Source organism: Eschrichtius robustus, chromosome 7, assembly GCF_028021215.1.
Source record: "Eschrichtius robustus isolate mEscRob2 chromosome 7, mEscRob2.pri, whole genome shotgun sequence".
Taxonomy (NCBI): domain Eukaryota; kingdom Metazoa; phylum Chordata; class Mammalia; order Artiodactyla; family Eschrichtiidae; genus Eschrichtius; species Eschrichtius robustus.
Window position 1 is genome coordinate 10039133 of NC_090830.1, and position 26421 is coordinate 10065553.

General features: G+C 37.7%; 1 protein-coding gene across 1 annotated transcript in view; it reads left to right on the plus strand.

Moving 5' to 3' along the window:
* The window catches only part of LYST (lysosomal trafficking regulator), a 178367-nt gene that overhangs the window by 33352 nt on the left and 118594 nt on the right, over nt 1-26421 (plus strand). Inside the window, exons 4-11 of the mRNA XM_068547570.1 lie at nt 8716-8806; nt 10521-12600; nt 14359-15382; nt 17175-17336; nt 18820-18976; nt 21118-21344; nt 21850-21916; nt 25366-25475. Of these exons, the coding sequence (XP_068403671.1) occupies nt 8716-8806; nt 10521-12600; nt 14359-15382; nt 17175-17336; nt 18820-18976; nt 21118-21344; nt 21850-21916; nt 25366-25475 (3918 nt within the window). The remainder of the gene's footprint in view (nt 1-8715; nt 8807-10520; nt 12601-14358; nt 15383-17174; nt 17337-18819; nt 18977-21117; nt 21345-21849; nt 21917-25365; nt 25476-26421) is intronic.

Genomic DNA, 26421 nt, shown 5'->3' on the forward strand with positions numbered 1-26421 from the left:
TGGATGTTGGATTTTGTCAAATGCCTTTTCTGTGTCTATTCAGACTATCATATTATCTTCCTATTAATGTAGGTGGATTACATTAATGGTTTCTAAATGTTGAAGCAACTTTGCATTCCTGGGATAAACCCCATTTGGTCATAATTTATTATATACAGACATGTTACTCTACTTATTCTTAGGGAAAAAATGCTCTGCTTAAATAAAAAAAACGTAACCTTTTTAATGGTTAAAGATAGAGTGGACCTATACTGAGACCTTTACAAGTTTTTTTTAAAACTTGTAAACTTGAAAACTGCCCAGCCTAAAAAGTAACAATTATCCTTGATTTTTTAATCTTGGTACCAATATCAACCAGATGGGTGGCTTTAGTGACTTAATTGCTCCAGATCTCAGTATCCTCATCAGTAACATAAATACATCTAGTTGGATGACTTAAAAGATCTCTTCCAACATAAAAATGATTTGTTTCCATGTAATATTTGATAATAATGGTTTCTAATTTCTTCTGTACCCTAATTATGAATGTATATATAGCTCAATTCTAATGTAATCGGTAGAAAATTACATGATTTATTACCAATACAATATACCAAAAAAGAGCTAATATACACAACCATGTGTTATAAATATACTTTAAAAATTTCCAGTATGTATAATTTCCATACCTATTCACATTCTATGTATGTTCTATAAAGTTGTTACTTATTTTGCTGAGTAAAATATGAAGTTTTACTGAAAGAGGCTGTACATTTATGGACAAAATGTAATTTAAAAAATAGCTATTTTATGTGTAAGAGAGTACTTTATTCTTCTTACATTTCTGTAGCATTGTCACTTTAATATATAGTACTATATAAATGGCCTGTCATAATAATACCTAAAATAAGTATAATTGGAAAATATCAGACTTTTAAAACTGTGGCTACACAGTTCATTCACTGGTTTATTCAGCAGACCATTAAGTACCTGCTATGTGCCAGCACCTCTGCTAGATGCAGAAATACAAGAGCAGAGGCTGTCTTTACCGGGAGCTTATAGCTTTTGAAGGGATGGACAGATACATATTTTTTTAATGGTGACAAAACAGTGTGAAAGTATTTGGGGAGTGTAAAGGAGAGAGTCCTCAGGAAATGCTTCTTAGAGAAATTGACATGTCTAAATAGGGATTGGCAGTGTAAAGGGGGAGGTGGCATTAGACCAAGGGAACTGCAAATGCAAACACACTGAGGGTTGGAGAAAGATCAGCTAGTAGGGTAAGAGCAAAGGCTGCATGTGGGGGGTTGGCTAGTTGGGAGACTGGAGGACATAGACCATGTGATGGCAAGCCTTGTCTACCATAGTAAGGAGTCTTAATTTTATTCTCACAATATTGGGGAGGTTTTTAAGTAAGAGAATAGGCAATGAAAAGTATTCTTCAGATTGGACGAGTCAGTCATTGATAATATTATTAGCAAGAATTGCTTCTCTTGGAGAATAATGCAAACTTTTAAATTTAGTAAAGGTAATAATAATAAAATAAACTTTAACTTACTACATCTAGTTCTACAGATTCTGTTCACACACATGCCAGGATTTATCTATGTATGGTTGGTCTGGCAGGGATGAGGGGGAGTGTAGGGGATGCTGGCATTCCTACTTATTGGAGGAGTGGGAGTATGAGTGCAGTGGAAATGTTAGCCACTGGACAGCAGTAGGTAATCCACTGCATTATCTCCCTTTGCACCCAGGCTACTAGATAGGAGCAATGAGTACATCAGTTGATTGCTGTGTAACAAACCACATTCCAAAAACTTAGTGGCATAAAACAATGACTTATTTGCTCATGATTCTGGAGCAGTTCAGACAGGCTCAGCTGGGATCACAGGCTCTGCTCCTGTGGTGTCGGCGGGGCTTACATCCGAATGTGCAGTTGGTTGGCAGAAGACTGAGGGCTGTCGGATGGGGCCGTTGGCCAGGCTGCCTCAGTTCTCACCCACGCAGCCTCTCATCTTTCAGGAGGCTAGTCTGAGCTTCTTTCCATGGGTGGAAGCATTCTAAGAGATTGAGGGGGAAGCTGCAGGAAGTACATAATCTCACTTCTGCCGCATTCTATTGGTCAAAGCAAGTCACAAGGCCGGCACAGGTTTAAGAGATGGGAACATAGAGTCCAGCACTTGATGGGAGGAAATGACTTGTGGCCACGTTTTATCTACCATAGTCTCCCCTCTGGCCACGATTATTAGCGTCCCTCCCACACCCCCTCCCTACCAGAACTCTCAAAGTAATGCTCCACAGTGGCATCAGGCCCGAAGTCCATGAGCTCACAATGTGCGTCACTTCCAGATGCACTCGGGGCTTCCAGGTGCAGTACTTTGGTTGCAGCTCTTCTTGATTGAGAGGCTTGTGAATAAAAAGACAAGTTATCTGCCCCCCGCACACCCTGCACACAATAATGAGATAGGAACAAGTTAACCACGCTACATACTTGTATTCAACAAGCAGGTGACAGGAGGCACATAGCAGCCATTAATCCACTGAAATGCAGCCAGGCATGTGTTATCACACATCTTGCTCTGGAAGCAGGAAATACGTTTCTATTCCTTAGGAGTGGTTCCCTAGTCTCTGGTTCTCCAGGACTCTTGGCTCCACCCTCTGAGATGTCCTCTCTTTTCCAGAATAGATAGCCCATAATTTCAGCTTTCGCATTCTGCCTCCTGCCTGTAAAAAAGTGGGCACCCAGAAGTCTCATCATTTTAATCTGTCTCTGCCCCTTTTAGTCCAAGCTGTTAGTATTTTTTAGTAATACAACTTCTTTAAAAATATTGTGAGTTTCTTCTGAACCTTGGTGGAGTTCACTCCATGCCCCCAAAGCCACATCTATAATTGTTTTTGATACAGACCTCTCTCTACCTTGGGCATGTAAGGCTTGTGTGGAACAACGCCTTCAGGATTCTTAGTAGTACTTTTGTCTAGCTAACAGGGTCTACTAGGTACCACCTTAAGTCTTCCTGGAGTCTTAACTAAGAGTATTGCAGCCATTTAATAACCATTTTTGATGGGAGAGGAGGAGGAGAGGGAACGGGGGCTGGTTGGGTGAGCTATGGCCTACAGGCCAAATCCTGCTGTCAGTGATCTGTTTGTGAGCAGCACACAAGCTAAGAAGAGTTTTGGCGTTTTTAAAGCATTGTTAAAAGAAACAAGAATATGCAACACAGACCATATATGACTCACAAAGCCTAAAATATTTACATTCTGGCCCTTTACAAAGTGAGTTTGCAACTCCTGGTCTAATGCAAGAAAAACTATTAGCATGATGTTTGACATCATTAGGAGAAACAGTACATACAATTAACCTGAGACATCAGAATAACATTTGACAGAATTCATCTATTCTTGACAAAAACTCTAAAAATAAATTCATAGAGGGTTTCATATACAAAGAGTAGAAAAACCAAAAAAAATTTAAAAATTTATTTTATTGAAGTATAGTTGATTTACAATGTTGTGTTAACTTCTGCTGTACAGCAAAGTGATTCAGTTATACATATATACATTCCTTTTCATATTCTTTTCCATTATGATTTATCATATGATACTGAATATAGTTCCCTGGGCTATACAGTAGGACCTTGTTGTTCATCCATTCTATGTATAATCGTTTGCATCTGCTAACCCCGAACTCCCAATCTATCCCTTCCCCACCCCCTCTCCCCCTTGGCAACCACAAGTCTGTTCTCTATGTCTGTGACTCCGTTTCTGTTTCATAGATAAGTTCATTTATGTCCTATTTTAGATTCCACATATAAGTGATATCCTGTGGTAATTGTCTTTCCCTTTCTGACTTACTTCACTTAGTATGATCATCTCTAGGTCCATCCATCTTGCTGCAAATGACATTATTTCATTCTTTTTGGCTGAGCAGTATTCCATTGTATATATATGTACGACATCTTCTTTATCCATTCATCTGTCCATAGGCATTTAGGTTGTTGCCATGTCTTGGCTATTGTGAATAGTGCTGCTATGAACATAGGGGTGCATGTATCTTTTTGAATTATGGTTTTATCTGGATATATGCCCAGGAATAGGATTGCTGGATTACATGGCACATCTATTTTTAGTTTTTTGAGGACCCTCCATACTGTTTTCCTTAATGGCTGCACCAATTTACATTCCCACCAACAGTGCAAGAGGGTTCCCTTTTCTCCACACCCTCTCCAGCATTTGTTATTTGTGGATTTTCTGATGATGGCCATTCTGACTGGTGTGAGGTGATACCTCACTGTAGTTTTGATTTGCATTTCTCTAATAATTAGTGATGATGAGCATCTTTCATGTGCCTGTGGGCCATCTGTATGTCTTCTTTGGAGAAATGTCTGTTTAGGTCTTCTGCCCATTTTTCGATTGGGTTGTTTTTTTGTTGTTGAGTTGTATGAGCTGTTTGTATAGAAAAACCAAAATTATTTTTAATAAGAAGCTTTGTAATAAAACCAATATAAGAATAACTTTTTATTACTATTCTGTTTGACATCACGTTTTAAAAACATTCGATAGTAAAGTGGAGTATGAAAGTAATGACAGCTAAATGTGAGAAAGATGGAGAAATAAAAAATTTTTTAAGTGATGTGTACAGAAAAATCCGAAAGATCATCCCGAAAACTGTTCAGCAAAGTTATGGAATATAAGTCAAATATATTGTTTCCTTTAGCTAAAGCTATATAGCTAGGAAATTTTAAAAAGATTCTGTTTGCAGTACTATTGAAGAAATGTTCACATATGTATGTATAGATACACATATTTTAGAAATAATTATAAAATTCTGATAGAAGAAATAAAGGACTTAAATAAATAGCACTTGGGACTTCCCTGGTGGTCCAGTGGTTAAGCCTCTGTGCTTCCTCTGCAGGGGGTGCAGGTTCAATTCCTGGTTGGGGAACTAAGATCCTGCATGCTGTGCAGCACGGCCAAAATGAATGAATGAATGAATGAATGAATAAATAAATAATATATTTCTGCTATGTCAGGAACATTAAATTTAATTACCATGTCAAAATTAAAAGTAATACCATTAATACCAAGTAAAATAACTTCACTCCACGTTCCTTAGCATGTCATCCTGAGGTCCTTGGTCTGGTGCCCACCTGCCTTTGTAGCTTCCTAAACATCACCTCTGGTTTGGGATCTCAACCTTTCCCCCCAATAAACTTGCCCTTTCTCTCCCATCCTGCCACCACTACTTCTGGATGGTTAGGATACGTAGTTAATATAAAATCCAGTCAAAACAATAGAATTGTGAAAGGGATGGTGCCTGGCACCTGGTAGGTACTTACAATATGCTTCTTACTACCTGGATGAGAGTGATTTCACTGTTTATTATTGGTACGGGGAATTTAAAAATGTATGACACAGTCATTTTCCCTGCACAGGGGGAAACATAAAAGTGTAAGTATTAAATGAGGAGTAGTATGATTTCTGTAGATTGGACAGTCTAGGAATAGCCAAGGAATGGATCTGTTTGTGTCACGTATTGCCTAATTTGGCATATTGAGCCCTGAGCTAAGTGGGAAGGAGCGAGAGAAGTTCCAGGCCACGTGTTGTAGAGGCCAGGGGCAGGAATGCCAGCTCACACAGCAGTGGTGATTTGCCAGTGTACCGTGGGGAAACGAGGGCTGAATTATAAGGACAGCGTGTCTATAGCACTTCTTCACACACCCTTGAGGTTTCACCAAGCTCTGTTAGAAAGTTATTAGTTCATCTGCTAAAGATAAAGACTCAGCTTAGGAGGACTCTGCAGGAATGACCTGCCCAAAATTGGTTTACATTTTTTTTTAAAGACTATGTATCTTTTGCTGGCATCTTAAAAAATGTTGAGATACATACAGAGTACAAGCTATACGTGTGAATGTTATATAGACATCTTTAGTCTTATTAATTCTGAAGTAAAGCACATAAAAATGGGGCCCTTTGATATAATTTTTACTTCACATCCAGAATTCAAAGTCATTCATGCAGGTAATGTTTATGGATATCTGACTACGTACTAGGCAGTGAGTGGCAGAAAAGGGAGGTGATTGCTAAGGACTAGAGCCTGAGCCCTGGAGTTCATGCTCTGAGAGAGCCCTGGGAAGTATGTTTGGAAAAGTTTCCCATCGTATTTAGAGATAAATCCAAACTCCTTCACATGACGCCCAAGGCCACATTGGATCTGGCGCTGTCCACCTCGCTGACCTTCCAGGCTTATCTCCTAGCGCCCTCCCCCATGCTATGCTTCAGCCACACTGGACTGCCTGCTATTCTATGAAAAAGTCAAATCCATTCCCAGCCCTTTATATACTTCCTATGAGCCCTTTGCTTCCCTGTCTTTGCATGGATTCTTCCTTCTCATCAGTTAAGTAGCTGCTCAAGTGGCCCATCCTGACTAGCCAGTTTAAATGTTCCCCTTTCCATCATTCTGTCATCCCTCTCCTGTTTAATTTTCTCCATCGCACAGCATTCTGTCTGAAATTCTCTTATCTGTGCCCATTATTTTCTGTCTCCCCTGCTAGAGTGTCTGCTTTGTAAGGATGTGAGTATCGTCTTCCTTGTTCACCACTACATCCAAAGCGTCTGGCACATAGTAGGGGCTCAATAAGTATTTGTTGAATGAATTTTTCAAAAAGGAAAACGGGCATTCAGACATTAACCGTTCAGCAAGTTGGTTGCTGTACTAAATTAGAGGCGTGAAACCCAACTTGACTTAGGGGGGATTAGAGAAGTCTCCCCACAGAGGAATTAAGACCTGAGGAATGAGTTGGCATTTGGCAGACGGGAGGATGGTGAGAGAATTGCAAGAGCAGTGTATGTGAGGAAGACGTTTGCAAAGACCAGCGGTGTTCAGGAAACCCTTAATAGCTGGACATGTGGGGAGGGGTCAGATGTGGTGATGGGAGCTACAACTGGACAAGTCAGTAGGAATCGTGTCATGAAAGGTCTTCCAAGCCTGAGAAGGAGTTTAAATTTTACTTTTGCAGAATTTTGAGGCTTTTCATAACCAGGATACTAGAAAGTGATAGTCTGAATCTATGTCTCTGCTTTCTCATTCCCTTTGACTCTTCAGCCTATTGTAATCTGACCTGCACCCTCATCACTCCATTAAAACTGTGTTTGTTAAGGTCACCAGTGACCCTCTACTTGCTAAATACTTTCCTGCCATCACCTTACACAATTAAAGAACAACAAGTCTTGACCTGGTTGACCTTTCTTTCCTGAACTGCTCTCTTCCCTTGATGTTTCTTGTTCTGCTTCTCTTTGGGGGAAGCTACTTCTCAGTCTCCTTTGTAGGCTGCTCTTCAGGTCCACCATCCACAGTTCTTTCAATGTTGTTCTCCAGAGCTCCATTCTGGGTAGAATTCTCTTGTCCTCCTGCATACTCTCCCTAGGAAATCTCACCCACGTCCTTAACCTCTGCCCTGATGACTCCCCAGTCTTTTTATTTACTTCACATCTTTTTCTTAAGCTCCAAATCTGTATATCCAGCTGTTTACTAAAAAGCTCTCTCCGTTTGGATATCTTACAGACATCTCAAACTCAGTATGTCTAAAAAGTGAATCCATTATCTTTACCCCAACCTGACACCACTGCTAAATTTCCTGCCTTGGTGACTATTATCAGTTGCCTAGTGGCCTAAACCAGAAACCTTCAAGTTCTTTTTGATCTTTTTTTTTTTTTTTCTCCCAGTATTATACCCCACAGGTAGTCAACTGCAAGTCATTTCAGTTCTCCCTTACAGTTTCTCAAATATGTCTCCTCCTTTTCAATTTTACTATCCGAGGCTTCAGATCATTATTATCTCTCATCTGTATTGTTTCCCTGCCTCTGACACTGATCAATCCCTTCCCCTCCCTGCCAATTCCATCCTCTATATAGTGGCAAATCTGATTGTGTCACCCTGACCCCCTCCCCACTGATTGATGTGAGGAATTTAAACTTGATTTGTCATTAATTCCTTGACCACCCATGTCCCAACGTTTCCAGGTCTAGCACTTCCACACCTCTAACTGATAATGATTGCTCCTTTTTCTTAACTCCTAAGCTGAATGCCTGTACCACACCTGGGTATGTACACATACTACATGCCTTCTGTTCTTTAACTGTTTTGTGTATATGTATTCTATGGACCAAATGAGGGGACCTTCTGCAGGGCTTGGACCATATCCTCCAGAAAGGGTAAGACATTAAATGCTGTGGACCTAGTGTGCAGTCTATAAATATTTATTGGATGACCTTCACTAATACGTCTTTCTCTCTTTAGGTATATTATTTTATTAATAATGTCAGTTTCTCTTTTTAAAATTGTGTTCTCTGAGTTTTAAACTTAACTGCATGAAGACTTTGTTTTCTAGTAACTTATGTTATTGGTTTGCTAATTAATAGGGCTTAACTTTTCATTTGCACCTAGCAAATTTTTTTTTTTGTAGGTAAGGAATTCTTACAATGTGCATGGTGGTAATAACAGCTATTTTTGGAAAAATCAGCAAGAATGTGCTAAATACCGTCAAATACTCTTACATTCTTCTGTCATTGGCAGGGTTTATAAGTTGCAAAGTATCGCAGCTTTAATTGGATTTAAAATAGGTTAACTTGATTCTTCCTTCTCAAGAAAAAGGATTTTTTGGTTCAATTTAAGACAGAATATTAGGAATTAATGTGTTTCATGACCTTGGAACATGAAGGATTCTTTTGTTTCTAATACAGGCATTGACATGTAGAGAAGAACTCCTTACCCTTCTTCTGTCACTCCTTCCACTGGTATGGAAGATACCTGTTCAACTAGAAAAGGCAACAGGTATGTTTCTTTTCTTTATCATATCACCTGTGTTACCACAATTCCACTGGGGAAAAAAGTTCCATTGAAAAGTTACTTCTGCTGTAACGGTTGATACGGCTCAAAATCAGAATGGTATATATTAGTATGATACTTAATATGAAAAATTCTTTAGGCAAATACATTTTTATTTCTTCTAATAATACAGAAACCATGGTCCTTCTTAGGGGATTCCTTGAATGTAATGATGATTAGAAAATAGATGAAGAAGCAGAACACTTAGCAAACGGAGTAAATCTGGATATGTAGCCTAACATTTGAGAAATGGAGAGGGAAAAGTTTGAAGAAAGAAATTAAAGATTCTTTGCTTATTTTAAAGGCTGCTTTCCATTACCAGTACTCTGTCAATGACTTTTGTAGTTTAGTTTTTCTACTGTTGCTTTTAAAGGATAAATTTGAAGTAATATTTTGTTTCAGGACTTGGTAGAATTATTACACTTAAGGTCACTACATACTTTTAATTTCTGATTCAGAAAAAATAAAAATATGTGTATACATATCATATTAAGTATATGAAACTTAGTTTAAATGTTTCAGTGGCGGGATTAACAGTTTTCCCCCTTGACCACTCCTGGAATATGCGAATTGTGAGATGATTAAGGATATCTCAGGTTGAAAAAAAAAAAAGAAAAATCTCCTGAATTGTATTTTAATGCCATATATGCATTTTTAATGTGTTTCTGATATGGGGCTCTCTTTTAGGGAGTTACCTAAGTTCTTGTAATATTGTTATCCTACTTATTTGTTGATTCACTGATTCTGCTCTTGTTTTCTTCTTAATTTATAGAATTCACAAATTGTTAATCACTTAAGAAATCTAATTTGTGTCCTTTTGGGGAAGTTGTCTTCATTGCCTGCATCTTTTGCATACATGGAATTAGTCAGACTCCTTTTAATCTCCCTTAATTAAAGCACAAGTCTTTTATTTACAGATTTTTTAATTTATTCATTCTGAATTATAACTATATCTTTCGTATAGATCTTATTACGTGTTATTGCAAAGGGAAAGACCAATTTCATTATCTTTTTAATTAGTATGGAAAATTTATTCATTTCCCTAAGAGATAGGTATTGAGTGGTGACCACACGGCAGCCCTAGGTTCTAGGCACTGAGGATGAAACAGGAATGAATGCCTGTACCTGTGCCTAGTTCAGTGCGTAGCACATGCCGTAGATATTGTGAATGAATAACTCTTTTAACCTCAGTCTTGGAGAACATTTGGTATCTACTGTATGATTTAAAAATAATTTTAGAGAATCTAAAAGTTTCTAAGTTATATCAGGGCTATAAACTAAATACTGTTTTGAGAATATAATATACCCGTGTCTTAATTAATGGCATTATCGGAGGAGATTTGTAAAGTGGTAGGAATAGTAGCGCTAAATACCAGCACTACTTTCCTAACACTGTTCTCCTTGTTGTTTTCAGAATCAATTTGTATCCTTTGAACCAGTGCCACCTGGTACTTAACAAGAGCGGGATAAGGAAGTGAAGTGATAAGGGGAGGAAGGGGAGTAGAGACATAACAAAAGGCTAAAGGAAATCAGCCCCATAATAAAAATATACTGAGGATGAACTCCTAAAGTGAATGATAAGTAAGAGGGTAATCACCTATGCAAACTGAGTTTTAAAACATATTAAGGTATTCTAAATTTTCTTTCTTCATATTGTTAGATTTTAATCTACCGTTCTCAGCTGATATAATCCTGACCAAAGAAAAGAACTCAAGTTCTCAAAGATCTACTCAGGAAAAATTATATTTAGAAGGAAGCACCCCAGCCGGTCAGGTTTCTGCAGAAGTAAACGTTTTTCGACAAAGCAGACGGCAGCGTAAAACTACCCATCGCTATTCTGTAAGAGATGCAAGAAAGACACAGCTCTCCACCTCAGATTCAGAAGTCAATTCAGATGACAAAAGTATAGTAAAGACTAAGCATAGAAGGTCCCATCTGCTGAAGCATTTTGTAACACAGTCTCCTAAAGAAGACCACCTTACAGCTAAGCTTGACCACTTATCAACCAAAGAACAGACCCTTCCTGATACCATGGCTTTGGAAAATTCCAGAGAGAAGATTCCAAGACAGGAGTCAAACACTGACATTTTAAGTGAGCCAGCAGCCTTGTCTATCATCAGTCACATGCACAATTCTCCATTTGACTTATGTCACGTTTTGTTATCTTTATTAGAGAAAGTTTGTAAGTTTGACATTACCTTGAATCATAATTCTGCTCTAGCCGCCAGTGTAGTGCCCACGCTGACTGAGTTCCTAGTGGGTTTTGGGGACTGCTGTAATCTCAGCGACAATTTGGAGAGTCGGATGGTTTCTGCAGGTTGGACTGAAGAACCGGTGGCTTTGATTCAACGGATGCTTTTTCGAACAGTGTTGCATCTTATGTCAGCAGATATTAGTATGGCAGAGATGATGCCAGAAAGTCTTAGAAAAAATTTAACGGAATTGCTTAGAGCAGCTTTAAAAATTAGAACTTGCCTAGAAAAGCAGCCCGACCCTTTTGCACCAAGACAAAAGAAAACACTACAAGAGGTTCAGGAAGATTTTGTGTTTTCGAAGTATCGCCATAGAGCTCTTCTTTTACCTGAGCTCCTAGAGGGAGTTTTACAGATCCTGATCTGTTGTCTTCAGAGTGCAGCTTCAAATCCTTTCTTCTTCAGTCAAGCCATGGATCTGGTTCAAGAATTCATTCAGCATCATGGATTTCATTTACTTGAAACAGCAGTTCTTCAAATGGAGTGGCTGGTTGTAAGAGATGGGGTTCCTCCTGAGGCCTCAGAACATTTGAAAGCCCTCATCAATAGTGTGATGAAAATAATGAGCACTGTCAAAAAAGTGAAATCAGAGCAACTTCATCATTCAATGTGTACAAGAAAAAGGCACAGACGGTGTGAATATTCCCACCTCATGCATCACCACAGAGATCTCTCAGGTCTGCTGGTTTCGGCTTTTAAAAACCAAGTTTCCAAAAGCCCGTTTGAAGAGACGGCAGATGGAGACGTGTATTACCCGGAGCGGTGCTGTTGCATTGCAGTGTGTGCTCACCAGTGTTTACGCTTACTGCAGCAGGCTTCCTTGAGCAGCACGTGCGTCCAGATTCTCTCGGGTGTTCAGAACATCGGCATATGCTGTTGTATGGATCCCAAATCTGTGATCACTCCTTTGCTCTATGCTTTTAAATCGCCAGCACTGAAAAACTGTCGGCAGCATATATTAAATATTCTTAACAAACTTATTTTGGATCAGTTAGGAGGAGCCGAGATACCACAAAAAACTAAGAAAGCAGCTTGCAATATTTGTACCGTTGACTCAGATCAACTAGCCAAATTAGAAGGGACCCTGCAGGGAAATGCATGCGATGCTGAACCCTCCTCAGGTTTATCCAGTCCTTCTTACAGATTTCAAGGGATCCTGCCCAGCAGTGGATCTGAAGACTTGTTGTGGAAATGGGATGCCTTAGAGGCTTATCAGAATTTTGTTTTTGAAGAAGACAGATTATGTAGTGTGCAGATTGCAAGTCACATTTCCAGTTTAATGCAGAAAGGCAATATAGTTGTTCAGTGGAAATTGTATAACTACATATTTAATCCTGTGCTCCAGAGAGGAGTTGAATTAGCACATCATTGTCAACAGCTCGGCATTACTTCAGCTCAGACTCATGTATGTAGCCATCATAACCAGTGTTTGCCCCAGGAAGTGGTTCAGATTTATTTAAAAACTCTGCCTACCCTGCTTAAATCAAGGTTCGTGTGTATGTGTGTGTGTGTGTACGTGTGTGTGTGTGTGTATGTGTAGATATTTTTTTCTCATTGTACGCTTTTGAATATCTTTATTATTTATTTTTTCCTAGGATTTAATTTTTAGTTTAACAACTACCAAAAAATTCCCATCCCATGTCAGATTTTTTTTTAAACATTTATGTATTTGTTCATTTGTTTGTTTTTACTGGGGTGGTCATAGAGAAGAGGATAGAGCCATTGATTTCAATTTCTCTGAAAAAAAGTAAAGTTTTAAATGTATTTCTGAGAAAAAAATGGACACAACACAAATATCCAACAGCAGGGGCAAGGTTAAATTAATTATTTTATATTTTCTTGATGTGATATTATTAGCCATTAAAAAATAATGTTTAAAAGGATCATGTTGGGACATGAAAAAATGCTTATAATATTTTATCAATAAAATAAAAAAATAAAAATATCATCCGCTTATTTACAACTAGGTAAAATATGCATATACATAAAATGATAATTATTTATGGAGGTAGTGAAATTAAGGGAATTATTATTTTTTAAATACCATATCTACATTTATTGCCTAAGCAATATATGTGGAAAATACAGATAAGCAAAATGAAGAAAACTAAAATTACTTAGAATCCCATCAATGAGTTTTGCAGATTTTTTTTAAAATTAATTAATTAATTAATTTTTTTTTTTTTTTGGCTGTGTTGGGTCTTCATTTCCGTGCGAGGGCTTTCTGTAGTTGCGGCAAGCGGGGGCCACTCTTCATCGCGGTGCGCGGGCCTCTCACTGTCGTGGCCTCTCCCATTGCGGAGCACAGGCTCCAGACGCGCAGGCTCAGTAGTTGTGGCTCACGGGCTTAGTTGCTCCGCGGCATGTGGGATCTTCCCAGACCAGGGCTTGAACCCGTGTCCCCTGCATTAGCAGGCAGATTCTCAACCACTGCGCCACCAGGGAAGCCCAGTTTTGCAGATTTTGTGATTTTCAACTCTGATACTTAAAAAATAGTTTTATAAGTAAAGCTTGCTTCTGATGGGTAGTTTGGCCTTTCAAATTAATGCATGTACCATTTTAAAAAACGTAATAAAATACAACCCATCTGTGATCATTATCTTTACAATCTCTTTTTAAAAAATTCCTGACATTCTGACATTGTTTAAATAGAACTGACTTTGCTTTGAAAGCTTGTAACTCCTTAGCCTATTTCTGGACAGGGATCCAGATCCGTGAGTCTTACCTGAGACAGAGCTGAAAAACTTCACATCTGCAGTTTGGTTCTTTCCCTGTGTGACATACAGATTTAAAACCAACAGAAGTCCTGGGTGAACCATCAGGCAGACAAACAAATGGACACACAAATGCCTCCGGGCTTCCGGAGTGTCCATCTCAAATGTGATGGTGGCTGTGGCACTGAGAATTTATAGAGAAATTTGCCATTTGGAGAAAAATGCGCTTCGTTTAACTTAACTTGAGATGCGTTGCTTCGTTTAACTTGAGATGCGTTGCTTCGTTTAACTTGAGATACGTTGTAATCTGTTCTTTTCAAATGCTGCTGGAGTGTTTGAAGAAGGATGTAAAAGTAACTAGAAAGCCGCTTGAGATCCTAGTCATATCTGAGGACTTCAGCCAGATAATTGATGAGTTGAAATAGGTAGCGTTTAGTATTTGCAGCAATGACATATTTAAATAGTATATGTACCTACTTATAAATGATGTTGCTATATGTAAAAGCTCTTGTATTTTTTTTTTCTCTCACAGGGTAATAAGAGATTTGTTTTTAAGTTGTAATGGAGTGAACCAAATAATTGAATTAAATTACTTAGATGGTATTCGAAATCACTCGCTAAAAGCATTTGAAACTCTGATAATCAGCCTAGGGCAACAACAGAAAGATTCTTCAATTCCAGGTATTGATGGGACAGACCTTGAACAGAAGGAGCTGTCGTCTTTAAATGTCAGTACTTTGTACAACCAGCAAGCTTATTCAGATTCTCAGAGTCTTAGCAAATTTTATGCCCGCCTCAAAGATGCTTATCCAAAGAAACGGAAGTCTGTCACCCAGGATGTTCATATCAACACGATAAACCTCTTCCTCTGTGTGGCGTTCTTGTGCGTAAGTAAAGAAGCAGAATCTGATAGAGAGTCAGCCAATGATTCAGAAGATACTTCTGGCTACGACAGTACAGCGAGCGAGCCTTTGCAACACATGCTGCCATGTTTCTCTCTCGAGAGCCTCGTCCTGCCCTCTCCCAAACACATGCACCAAGCAGCTGACATTTGGTCAATGTGTCATTGGATCTACATGTTGAGTCCAGTTTTCCAGAAACAGTTTTATAGGCTTGGTGGTTTCCGAGTATGCCATAAATTAATATTTATGATAATACAGGAACTATTCAGAAGTCCTGAAGAGGAGCAAGGGAAAAAGGAGGGACATATAAATGTAGATGAAAACCAAGATTTACACAGACCTTCTCAATCTGAGATCACTGTGAAGGAAGATTTATTGTCTTTGACTGTGAAAAGTGACCCCACACCATCAGAACTGGGTGGTCTGAAAAAGAGTGCTGACAGTTTAGGTAAATTGGAGTCACAGCCTGTTTCTTCCATGAACGTGGAACAAATTCCAGCCACGGAAGCTGCTCCTGAGGAAGCAAAAGCATTTACGAATCGAGAAAGCGAGACGTCACTTCAGGGCGTACGACTTTTGGAAGCCCTTTTGGCTATTTGTCTTCATGGCACCAGAGCCAGCCAGCAAAAGATGGAATTGGAGTTACCTAATCAGGTAGTACCTTGTCCTTCATCTAGCTATTGTGTTTTACATATACATATATACATATATATATATATATTTTTTTTTTTGTTTTAAAAGTTCTAATGTAATAACTATTGTCATTTTGTTTTTCCAAAGATTCTAAGTTTTGAGATGCTCCTGCATGCTTAGCACAGTACCAGGTACCGTGGCGGACCACAGAGGAGTACATGACCCTGTTCTTGCCCTCGAGAAGCTTAGGTTTTAGTTTGGAATTCAGAACCCACATGTGACAAATTTACCAACCCTGAAAGGCATTAGTTACTCACTGAATGTCAGATGAGTAATAACGAGTATTGTATTTCAAAGTTCAGACTCTTCAGTCTTGGTGTGATTCTGTGTGGTGCCCTGCCCAGATCCCCTACCAAGCTGATCCCCCCGTCCACCGTCTGCTGCAGATGTTGGCTGCTGAGGACTCACATCTGCACCCATCTTCCAAGGAGTGCCCTTGGCCGACTGGGGAAGGGTGCTCAGAGCCCGTGATTGATGGCAGTGGCTCTGTTGGGGGGGGGGGGGGCAGTTTCTGCGGTGCAGCTCGGGCCACAGAGCTTCCCATGGAATTAGGCTGGGGCTACACATTTATTCTGGAACCACACCTTTGCCTGGCTTCTTCCCCCGACATATTCTGCCTCCCTCACACCTTTACAAATTTCTCCTGAGAGCATGTCTCAGAGAAAAAGGAGTCCTCAGTTTCGGACCTTGCTTCTAAGGACACTTCGAATATGGCAGATCCCTTCTTTCTTTACTAACTCACCCCTAACCGTTCTGTCAGCCAGCAGGCTCCCCCGACTGTAGTCCCAGCCTCCGTAATGCCTCCTGTCTAAAACATCTTGATGCCTCCACGTTGCTCACAATTAAAATAGACACTCCTTAGTATAGCACGCAGAGCCCATCACAGTCTTGCTTTCACTTCCTTGTTTAGCCTAATTTCCTGCCATCCTTCACCATGCTGCAATCAGCTATACTGAGCTGACAGCTTCTCGAGATGCCATTCTTTGTCGTCACTTCTGTACTTTTGTACCTGTTCTTCTGCCTGGCGTATTCTCTCTCTCTGCTTCTATGCCTGCTGTCTCCAACTTGTTCTTCATTGTTCATCTCATACAGTCCTTCCTCTGGACACTTTGACAGGTCTCTCAGGCACATCCTCTCTTTTCTGTACTCAGAGAACTTTATTTATAGCTCTCGTATGGTCACCATCATATCTTGTTTGTATGTATCTGTGTCTCACATTGGACGGAGATAATTCCTTAGGGAAGAAGTCAGTTTCCTATCCGTCCTTATGGCCTCATCCCCTAGTAGAGGAACGTAGGCAAGCAGTGAGAGTTCCCCTCAAGCACAGATGGGAAGGAGTAAAGAAGGGAGGAAGAGAAAAGGATTAGAACATAAGTGCTTCTTAGAGTCTTAAGGAATCTCCAAGAAGAAGGAATTTGTAAAATCTAGAGATGGTTAATCAAACGCCTGAAGTTTTAACTAAACATTTTTTGCACGATACAATTAATTTATGGTACATTGAAATTCAAAACCAAATAAGATGAGTAAAGCATTTGATAAATTAAAATGTTGTTATTAATTGTAGCAGTAGAATGTTTGTATAAGTGCTGGGTATTTATAGTCATTTTAATTTCATATCAACTGCAAATAAATGGACTAGCGTTTACTTAAGTAACTATTAATTTATCATTTGTTTTGTCACTGTTTAATTTTTTCTTAAAGCATGTTAATATTCGTAGTCTCTTTTTTTTTTTTTTTTTTTTTGTTACCTTAGAACTTGTCTGTGGAAAATGTACTGCTTGAAATGAGGAGCCATCTTTCCAAGTCAAAGGTGATTGAAACAGAATTAGCAAAGCCTTTATTTGATGCCCTGCTTCGAGTTGCACTGGGGAATCATTCAGCAGATTTTGAACACGATGATGCTGTGACTGAGAAGGTATGAATAACTGACCGTTGTGTTGTTTGGGTGTGACTGGCAGAGGCAGAAGCCTCTGTGTGGGATGGGAGTAAGGCACCAATGAATGTGGTTAGGACATGTGGGCCAGGATTTGGTCATGTGAGTTCGATGGGCCGTGTCGCCGTCACGTGGGGTGGATTGTATTTAGTCAGTGCCGTATCTCGTAAAAAACAGGAGAGCAGGATGACATGCTTCTCTTCATCTAATCTGGAGATTTTCTGAGAATTACTTCTAGTTAGGTGGAAAGGTATTATTTGGTAAGTCTTACATATAAACTGATAGTTTATTAAATAACAATTCAGGGATGGGTCTTATTTGATCCTATATTGGTGCAGCTAATATTTCCAGAACTCTCTTCTCACTTTAATTTTAAATCACTCAGCATGAAAAATGACTAGTACTTGCATAGAAAATAGCAGTCATAGTTTTTTAGTTGTTCTGTTAACATTGTTTTCTAAAAGAACTATTTTAATTTCTTTTCCTGAAACTCGGATACATATTTAGTTAATTTCCCTCTCCTTTCATGTTTCTTTACCGTTAGTTAATTGTCACCGCTCCTTTATCCGTATGTAACTTCTTTTTAAATTTCTTGGTCTGGACATACATTGGCATTTTATAATCTTCTGCCATAATATTTTATGTTACTGTTTGTCATAACTTAAAAACTTACTGAAATAACTACTAATGCCTTCATCATATTACTGAATCAGTTGGTTAACTGGAAAATGTTAAAATACCTACCTAAAATGTCAAAATACCTAGGTAGGTTAAAATACCTACCTACTTATTAAAAAAAAAGTTTACTCTACCTTTTATTACTGTTGCAATGATAAAATACTCTGAGCTTCTTCAAGTGTGTTTTCTAAAATGAAGATATTAGTAACATTTTTATAAGAGAAGGAAAATTTCATGCCACAAGATATTGCACAGGGAGTTAATGCTGGAACTCTTGATTTCTGAGATGCTTGTATATAGACAACTGCATTCTGAAATCTTAAAATGAATTTCCTTGAAAATTTTTCATCTCTTCTCTGGGTATCTAATTTATGAAACACTTTATTTATAAAAATCCTATGAAAAAATCTTTTCCATGAACAAATATGTAAAACTAATACATATTTATTCACATGAAGTTGTAGGAAGTACAACTTAATTCTACCTCATTGTGGTTTTTTGTCATTTCTTATCATATAACTAGAATGAAATTTCTGAGACTTACTTTTCAGTAAAACTGAAATGACCTATAGCTTAATCTTTTAGGACAGCTATTTTTTGAGGTGTTAATCAAGAAAATTATTCTGCGTGAATTTCATAATGTGTAATGGTTAATATCGATGCCCAAGATTTTTTTTCTTAAAATACTGAAGCTGTCCTTAAAATGGCTTTTGAGTAGTAAATACCTTATTTATAAAAAAGGAACAAACATTACAGCTTTTACCTTTTAATTACACTGATCTTGTAGAGTCATCAGTCTGAAGAAGAATTGTCATCCCAACCTAGTGATTTTTCAGAAGAAGCTGAGGATCCTCAGTGTTGCAGTATTAAACTTTTGGTTGAAGAAGAAGGTTATGAAGCAGATACTGAAAGCAATCCTGAGGACAGTGAAACCTGGGAGGATGGTAAAATATCACTGAAGTACTTGTGATTGGATTTGAAGTCAGATTATTAATTAGCAAATGGTTCATAATAATATCACTTTAGAATTTTGTATTGCCTTACATTTAAAAAGTGCATTGCATCATCATTTCATTTGATCTTGACAACAAATTCTGGCATTCTTGTAAGCAGTTTAAAACAATGAGCTATATTTTGTTATCACAAGCATTGATCGAGTGCCTAAGAATACAGGGTAGAGGAAGTCCCTGCTTTCATATATATTCTAGTGGAAAAGACAAACAATAAGTATCAGAAATAAGCAGTATGAAGAAATAAAACAGGGTGATGTGATAGTGATTGGGTGGTCGGAGAAGGCCTCTCTGAAGATATGTTTACGTTGAGGCCTAAATACAAAAGATCTATCCAGCGAACATTGACAGGAAGAGCATTGCAGGCAGTTTGTTATAAAGATTAAATAATATAAGGAATGCAGACATCTCTTTGTGGCCTCCAAGGATGCTGCAGCGTAGATTTCTTCTTAGTTCACCACAGCCCAACTTGTTTAGGATGGAACGACATTGCATATGATCCTTTGTTTCCAGGCCTAAAACTTGGGTAAAGTGGAAAATATGGATTGGCCAGAGCCAAGAGATTTCTGGGAAGGCTCCATCTTTTAATCTGCTGATCTTGTGACTGTGCCAGTACTGTTAGTCTTCACTAAGTTTGCAGTAGTTTATCTTCCTCAAAGTCTATTTTCTCTTTCCCACTGAGTGAATGGGAATAATCACTGATGTCCTACTGAAAGGGCTTGATGGGCCCATAGCAGGTATTTTTTGTTTCTTTGTTTTTTGTTTTTTTACCATAAAGAGAGTGAAAAGAACAAAGGAACAGCCACGAATTGAAAGCCACACACATATATGTTCATGTGGCTTACTTGATTCATTAAACAAACTACTTTAATATGTTTTTTCCAGTTTTATTGAGAAATAATTGACATACATCACTGTATAAGTTTAAGGTGGTTGGATTGACATATACTGTGAAATGATGACCACAGTAGGTTTAGTTAGCATTCATCATCTCATATAGATACAATAAAAAGAAAAGAAATAAACATTTCTCCTTGTGATGAGGACTCGTAGAATCTACTCTCTTAACTTTCCTGTATATCATACAGCAATGGTGACTATAGTCATCATGTTGTACATTATATCCCTAGTACTTATTTATCTTATAACTGGAAGTTTGTACCTTTTAACCACCTTCTTCCACTTCTCCCTCCCCCCCACCTCCTGGGCAGGTGCTTTGGAAAAAATATTGGTTTAATAGTGTTAGTTTTTTTTGTTTGTTTGTTTTTTTGGCCGCACTGTGCGGCATGCGCGATCTTAGTTCCCTGACCAGGGATCTAACCTGCGCTCCATGCAGTGGAAGCACGAAGTCTTAACCGCTGGACTGCCAGGGAAGTCCCAACAGTGTTAGTTTTATCAGAGTACAGACGTGATTTTATAATGATAGATTTCCTCCTTTTTGTAAGTTTGCTAAATAGATCTTAATTTAAAGAATTTTGGTCTAGGTAGAAATTTATACATTTCTTACCTATATGAACTTTTTAAAAGAGTACAGCAGTTTCTTTAAAGAGCATAACAGTTAAAATTTCCAAAATGTAATATTCATTGAAATTACTTGAAATTGAAATTCACTGAAAGTCTTGTCTGTTTCTCACTTATGAAGAAGACAAAGTATAAAATTCATCCAACCAGTAGCCAGACCTACTGTTTTCACAGAGATATGGGCAAACAAATGAACTACCCTGTGATTTAGGTATTGTGGCGTCAGAAAGTTTGGGATAGTATTTTTTTCCAGTTGTGTCAAAGGAGTGTGTTAAATCTGTGTCACAGGTCTGTAAAAATTACAGTTGATAATATTCGTGGTTCTAGTGAAGATCAAAATTACTCTTAAGGCTACTCATTTATCTTCAAAATATCCATATGACTTGATTTTTCAGGATACGTATTGTAATCAAAAGTCAAGCAGTAGGAAAAGGTTTTGTGAGCATCTTATAAATAGCACTTTTGTCACTAGATCTCCTAAATGATGAACGAGATTTGAAATATTTTTTCAATGTTTAGGGAATAAAAATAATCTTTTCTTTTCCCCCTTTTAGGGGTAGACTTAAAGCCTGAAGTAGAAAGTTTCAGTGCATCAAGCAGTCCAAATGACTTACTTGAAAACCTCACTCAAGGGGAAATAATTTATCCTGAGATTTGTATGCTGGAATTAAATTTGCTTTCTACTGGTAAAGCCAAACTTGACGTGCTTGCCCATGTATTTGAGAGTTTTTTGAAAATCATCAGACAGAAAGAAAAGAATATTTTTCTACTCATGCAACAGGTAAAAGATGTATTTAGTTAAATGTGATCAATATTTACCACACGCATGCCCCAATTGCTCACCTCTTTGTTTATATATAACCCAACTTGTCTGAAAATTGAGATGATTACTTACCTGTTATAATACCTTAATGTATGTTTTTAGTACAAGTGATATTCTAAAAATCTTCTATTTCCATAGTTCTCCAAAGTAGCATAAAAATTAATGTTGTCGTTGGCTAACTAATAAGAATCCTAGTATGCTTCTGAGAACGGATAATATTTGAAAAATTGCATTTAATTTTAATATATAGTCATTGTTTTGAAAACTCAGAAAACAAAACAGCATGAAAAACAAAATGAAAATTATGTATAATCCTACACATAGCATTCTCTCCACTTATCTTAAAATACCTAGAAATGTGTATACAGTAGACTATCAAGTAGTTTATTATGATATTACAGTTGCTTCATGCTTTCATGAGGTAAGAAATTTAATTTCTTATGTTTTGTTTTTTAATCTTCAGGGAACTGTGAAAAGTCTTTTAGGAGGGTTCTTGAGTATTTTAACACAGACTGATTCTGATTTTCAAGGTGCGTTGAAACTGTTTTAAACCATAGCTTTGAAATAATTTTGTCGCCATGTGAAATGAAGAGTTGACAATAATGGCTTCCATTGGCACAGGGCTGTGTGGTTTCAAAAGTAGCTTTATATGCATCATCTCTTTTGTTTCTCAGAACCATCCAACGCGGTAGACATAGTATAAGTATCTTGAGTTTCCAGAGAGGAAAATCTAGATTCCAAGGGGTCGAGTTAGTTGTTCAGGGTCGTATACGTGGAAGTGGCATTGCAAGGGCTGTAACCCAGTCTAAACACTGTGTTGCTGCTTTACCAGGTATCGCTTGAGTGCCCGCTCTCTACTCTGTACTTTCACAGACATTGGAGAAATTCATAATGAATACGTAATATGATTGTATCATATACACTAGATAGAAACCTAGATTTTAGTTGGAGAAACCTAAATTGTAATTGGAGAACTAAGGCTGACAGACACAAAATGTTAATTTGGGTTTGTCGCGTATTTTCTCACGATCAAATTCAAGTTATGCGTTTTGGGCGTGCATACCTCACAAGTGATGCTATGCCTTTTCACAGTGCATCATATCTAGGGGTTCATGATATCTGTATCTTATTACTGGTGATGTTGACTTCGACCACTTGGTTAAGGTGGTGTTTTGCCAGGTGTTTCCATTGTTAAGTTAGTATTTTCTCTTTATAATTAGGAAGTTTCTTATGGGGAGATAACTTAAGGCTATGTAAATATCCTTTTTTCATCATACTTTAACCCACTCGCTTTAGCATCCATTGATGATTCTTGACTGAAACAGTTAATATGGTGGTTTGCCAAATAGTAATTTTCTGTTTCCCTCATTCCATCTTCATTTGTTAATTGGGATTACACTGTAAGGAAAAGCCTTCCCTTCTTCCCCATCTACTTAGTGTATGGGTATATTTTTATTTATTGTGCTGGGCACTTAGTGGACTTTTTTGATCTGAAGACTTATTTCCAGCTCAGCTCTGAGAAATTCTATTCCATTATCTTTTCATAACAGCTTTACTGAGATATAATTCATATACGTGAGATATATTTGTGATATAATTGAGATATATTAATATACTATACCATTCACCCGTTTGAAGTGTACAATTTAGTGTTTTTTAGTAGGTTCAGAGCTGTCCATGTTAAAACATTTTCATCGCCCCAAGAGAAACCCCATACCCTGTAGGCAGTCACTCCCTCTTTCCCCTTCACCCTCCCCCACGCACGTGCCCCAGCCCCTGGCAATCACTAATCTATTTCCTGTCTTATAGATTCACCTATTCTAGATATTTCATGTAAATGGAATATGTGGTTTTTTGTGACTGGCTTCTTTCGCTTAGCATAATATTTTCATCCATGTTGTAGCATACATCAGTACTTCAGGTTTTTAAAACTCATTTTTTAATTTTATTTTGATTTAATGTAGATTGCTTTTTAATTTTTTTATTAATAAGCTTTATTTTTTACAACAGCTTTACCTTTACAGAGAGATTGAGCAGATAGTACAGAGAGTACCAGATTAACCTTAGTATATTTGCTATAATTAATGAACCTATATTGTTATATTATTATTAACTAATGTCCATAGTTTATTCAGATTGCCTTAGTGTGTACCTAATGTTCTTCTGTTTAAAGATCTTAGCCAGGATTCACATTTGCATTTAGTTGTCATACCTCCTTAGGTTCCCTCTTGGCTGTGACAATTTCTTAGACTTTCCCTGTTTAATGACCTTGAGAGTTTTGAGGAGGACTGATCATACTGTAGAATGTCCCCCTGCTGAATTTGTCTGATGTTTTCCTCACTGTGGTTTTGATTTGCATTTCCGTAATGATTAGTGACATTGATCATCTTTCAGGTACTTGTTAGCCATCTGTATATCTTCTTTGGAGACATGTCTATTCAAATCCTTCACCCTTTTTCAAAATCAGGGTGTTTCTTTTTTTGTCGTTGAGTATTAGGAGTTCTCTGTGTACTCTGTATACTCTTCAGTTCCTATTTTCCCCCTTGGTTAGGCAACTCGGCCAGTCTGCAGACTTTTACAGTTATACCTGGTAGCCCTGATGCTCACATCCCACCATGCATCCCAGCTTTTTCTGGGCAGAAGCCACCATTCAGTTTCTTTTGAGAAGAGTTTACAGGTTTGGGGCATAAAGGTGAAAGGTGACTTATCTGTGCTGTGTACTCGGAATCAAGGAGAGAGGCGGATGTCACAGACAAACCTTTTATTAATCCCTGTGCTTGCAGCCCCGTCTTACTTCCTCCCCAGATTTGGGACAGATCGGCTCTTCATTCCTCTGAGCCCCTTTGTAATTCAAAGAGATTCTAGGCTGCAGCTTTCTCTTTTATCTATCTCTCCTTCCATCTTCAAGAAATATTTTTAAATCTCTCACTGGACCTGCTCCCAATGCCCACTGCCTCCCCACTTTTTTCCTGTTATGGGTTTCTTCCTTTTTGTTATTCTGAACTTTCAGTTCAGTGACTTTTCGGTGGTAGGCAGAGGCATATGTATATGTGTGTGCATATCTCTATTCCCCCATTTTGAACTGGAACCTGTTAGTTTTGAACTGGAAAATAAAATCTAAGCACATACACTTTACATCGATCGTGTTATTTTCCTACTCTAAAACCTTTAATTGATTGATGTAACTTACAGGATAAAGTCCATGCTATTTTATAGTCTTGTTGCTCAATTTCTTTCTAGATGTGTCTACCATTATGCTACTGTATCAGTTCACTGCTTCTACAAAACATGTTGCTGAAACATGACTTCTATTCTCAGGTTTTATATGAGAATTATTTTGTCATGTCCAAAAGGGAGATAATATTTATTTTGTAGGACTTATTTTTGGTTAGGATCGGCTGAGCTAATGCATGCAAATATAGTTCGATTGCTGTAATATACGCTACAAATATTTATTTTACTCTAGAAAGTTATATGAATGTGTGTATTACGAATTATATTTCATACTAAACCCCATGATAGAATAAAGTGTTCAAACTAATCATTTGTCATATTTTAGTGTTTTCGTAATTTTTAATACTTCCACTTTTACTTATGTCGTCTAATTTTCTAATTAGAAAGTTGTAGTCATAAATTAAACATTTTCAACATGAGAAGGTAGCAGACTGTTTTATGGTACCTAACAGCTTATTTAAGAAATACTGTATTAATTTATGCTTCTTTAAATAATACCTTTATTTTACTTTGAGCTAACCAGTCTTTAAGAAAAGTGGTTTTGTTGTTGTTTGTCAGTTGGTTAGTTGGTTTGCATTTAATTATATTGTTATTTCTTCGGCAGATTTTTGGATTATTAGAGTATTTATAATCCGTTCAAGATGTGACAACAGTGTTTGATCCCTTTCAGTGAAATTGCTTATTCCGTTCTTTTAATTATTGTATATCGGCTTTAATTTTCCCCCTCTCTCTTTCTTTAATTTAGCATGCCAGAGAGTACTGGTGGATCTTTTGGTATCTTTGATGAGTTCAAGAACATGTTCGGAAGAGCTAACCCTTCTTTTGAGAATATTTCTGGAGAAATCTCCTTGTACAGTAAATATGCTATAATTTGCCATTTTTTCACTGATACCTAATAGAATATTTTTTTATTATTTAGAAATCACTAAGCTCCCTCTTTTGATGTGGTAGTGATTATATAGTCAGCTCCATGTTACTGTGTGTGAAATTCTCGATTATTTTGTTATTTACACAATTTTAACGATTTTGCTTCAATTTTGGCTAGCTAGACGTATCATTGGGAACATAGTCCCTTTACCCCATTCCACCCCAAGTCTTTGTGCTTAAGAAATGCTAAATAATTTTAATTACTAAAGATTATTATAAGTAATTATAACCATTTTGAGAGTTACCCTTTTTTTAAAGAAAATTATTATTCACTCTTCATTGATCCATCACTTGTCCATTGGGCAGCTTAGTGATTTTTAGACCGTTCTTTGCTGAGAAACCCATTTTTATAATGAAATCTTGACTAGAAGCATAAGCAAATAAAACAGAAAACTTTGGAGCTACTTTCTTTGAAGCAAGGTTGGAGGATATTCCTGAGCCCTGCCCATTTCACCACCCCACTTGAGCCTTGTAGACCCCAAGAGAGCTCTGTGGAACACGAGGTCAAAAACCACTAGTGTAATGGAGAACAGTATGGAGGTTCCTTAAAAAACTAAAAATAGAACTACCATATGACCCAGCAATCTCACTACTGGGCGTGTACCCTGAGAAAACCATAATTCAAAAAGAGTCATGTGCCACAATGTTCATTGCAGCGCTATTTACAATAGCCAGGACATGGAAGCAACCTAAGTGTCCATCGACAGGTGAATGGATAAAGAAGATGTGGCACGTATATACAATGGAATATTACTCAGCCATAAAAGGAAATGAAATTGAGTTATTTGTAGTGAGGTGGATGGACCTAGCGTCTGTCATACAGAGTGAAGTAAGTCAGAAAGAGAGAAACAAATACTGTATGCTAACACATATC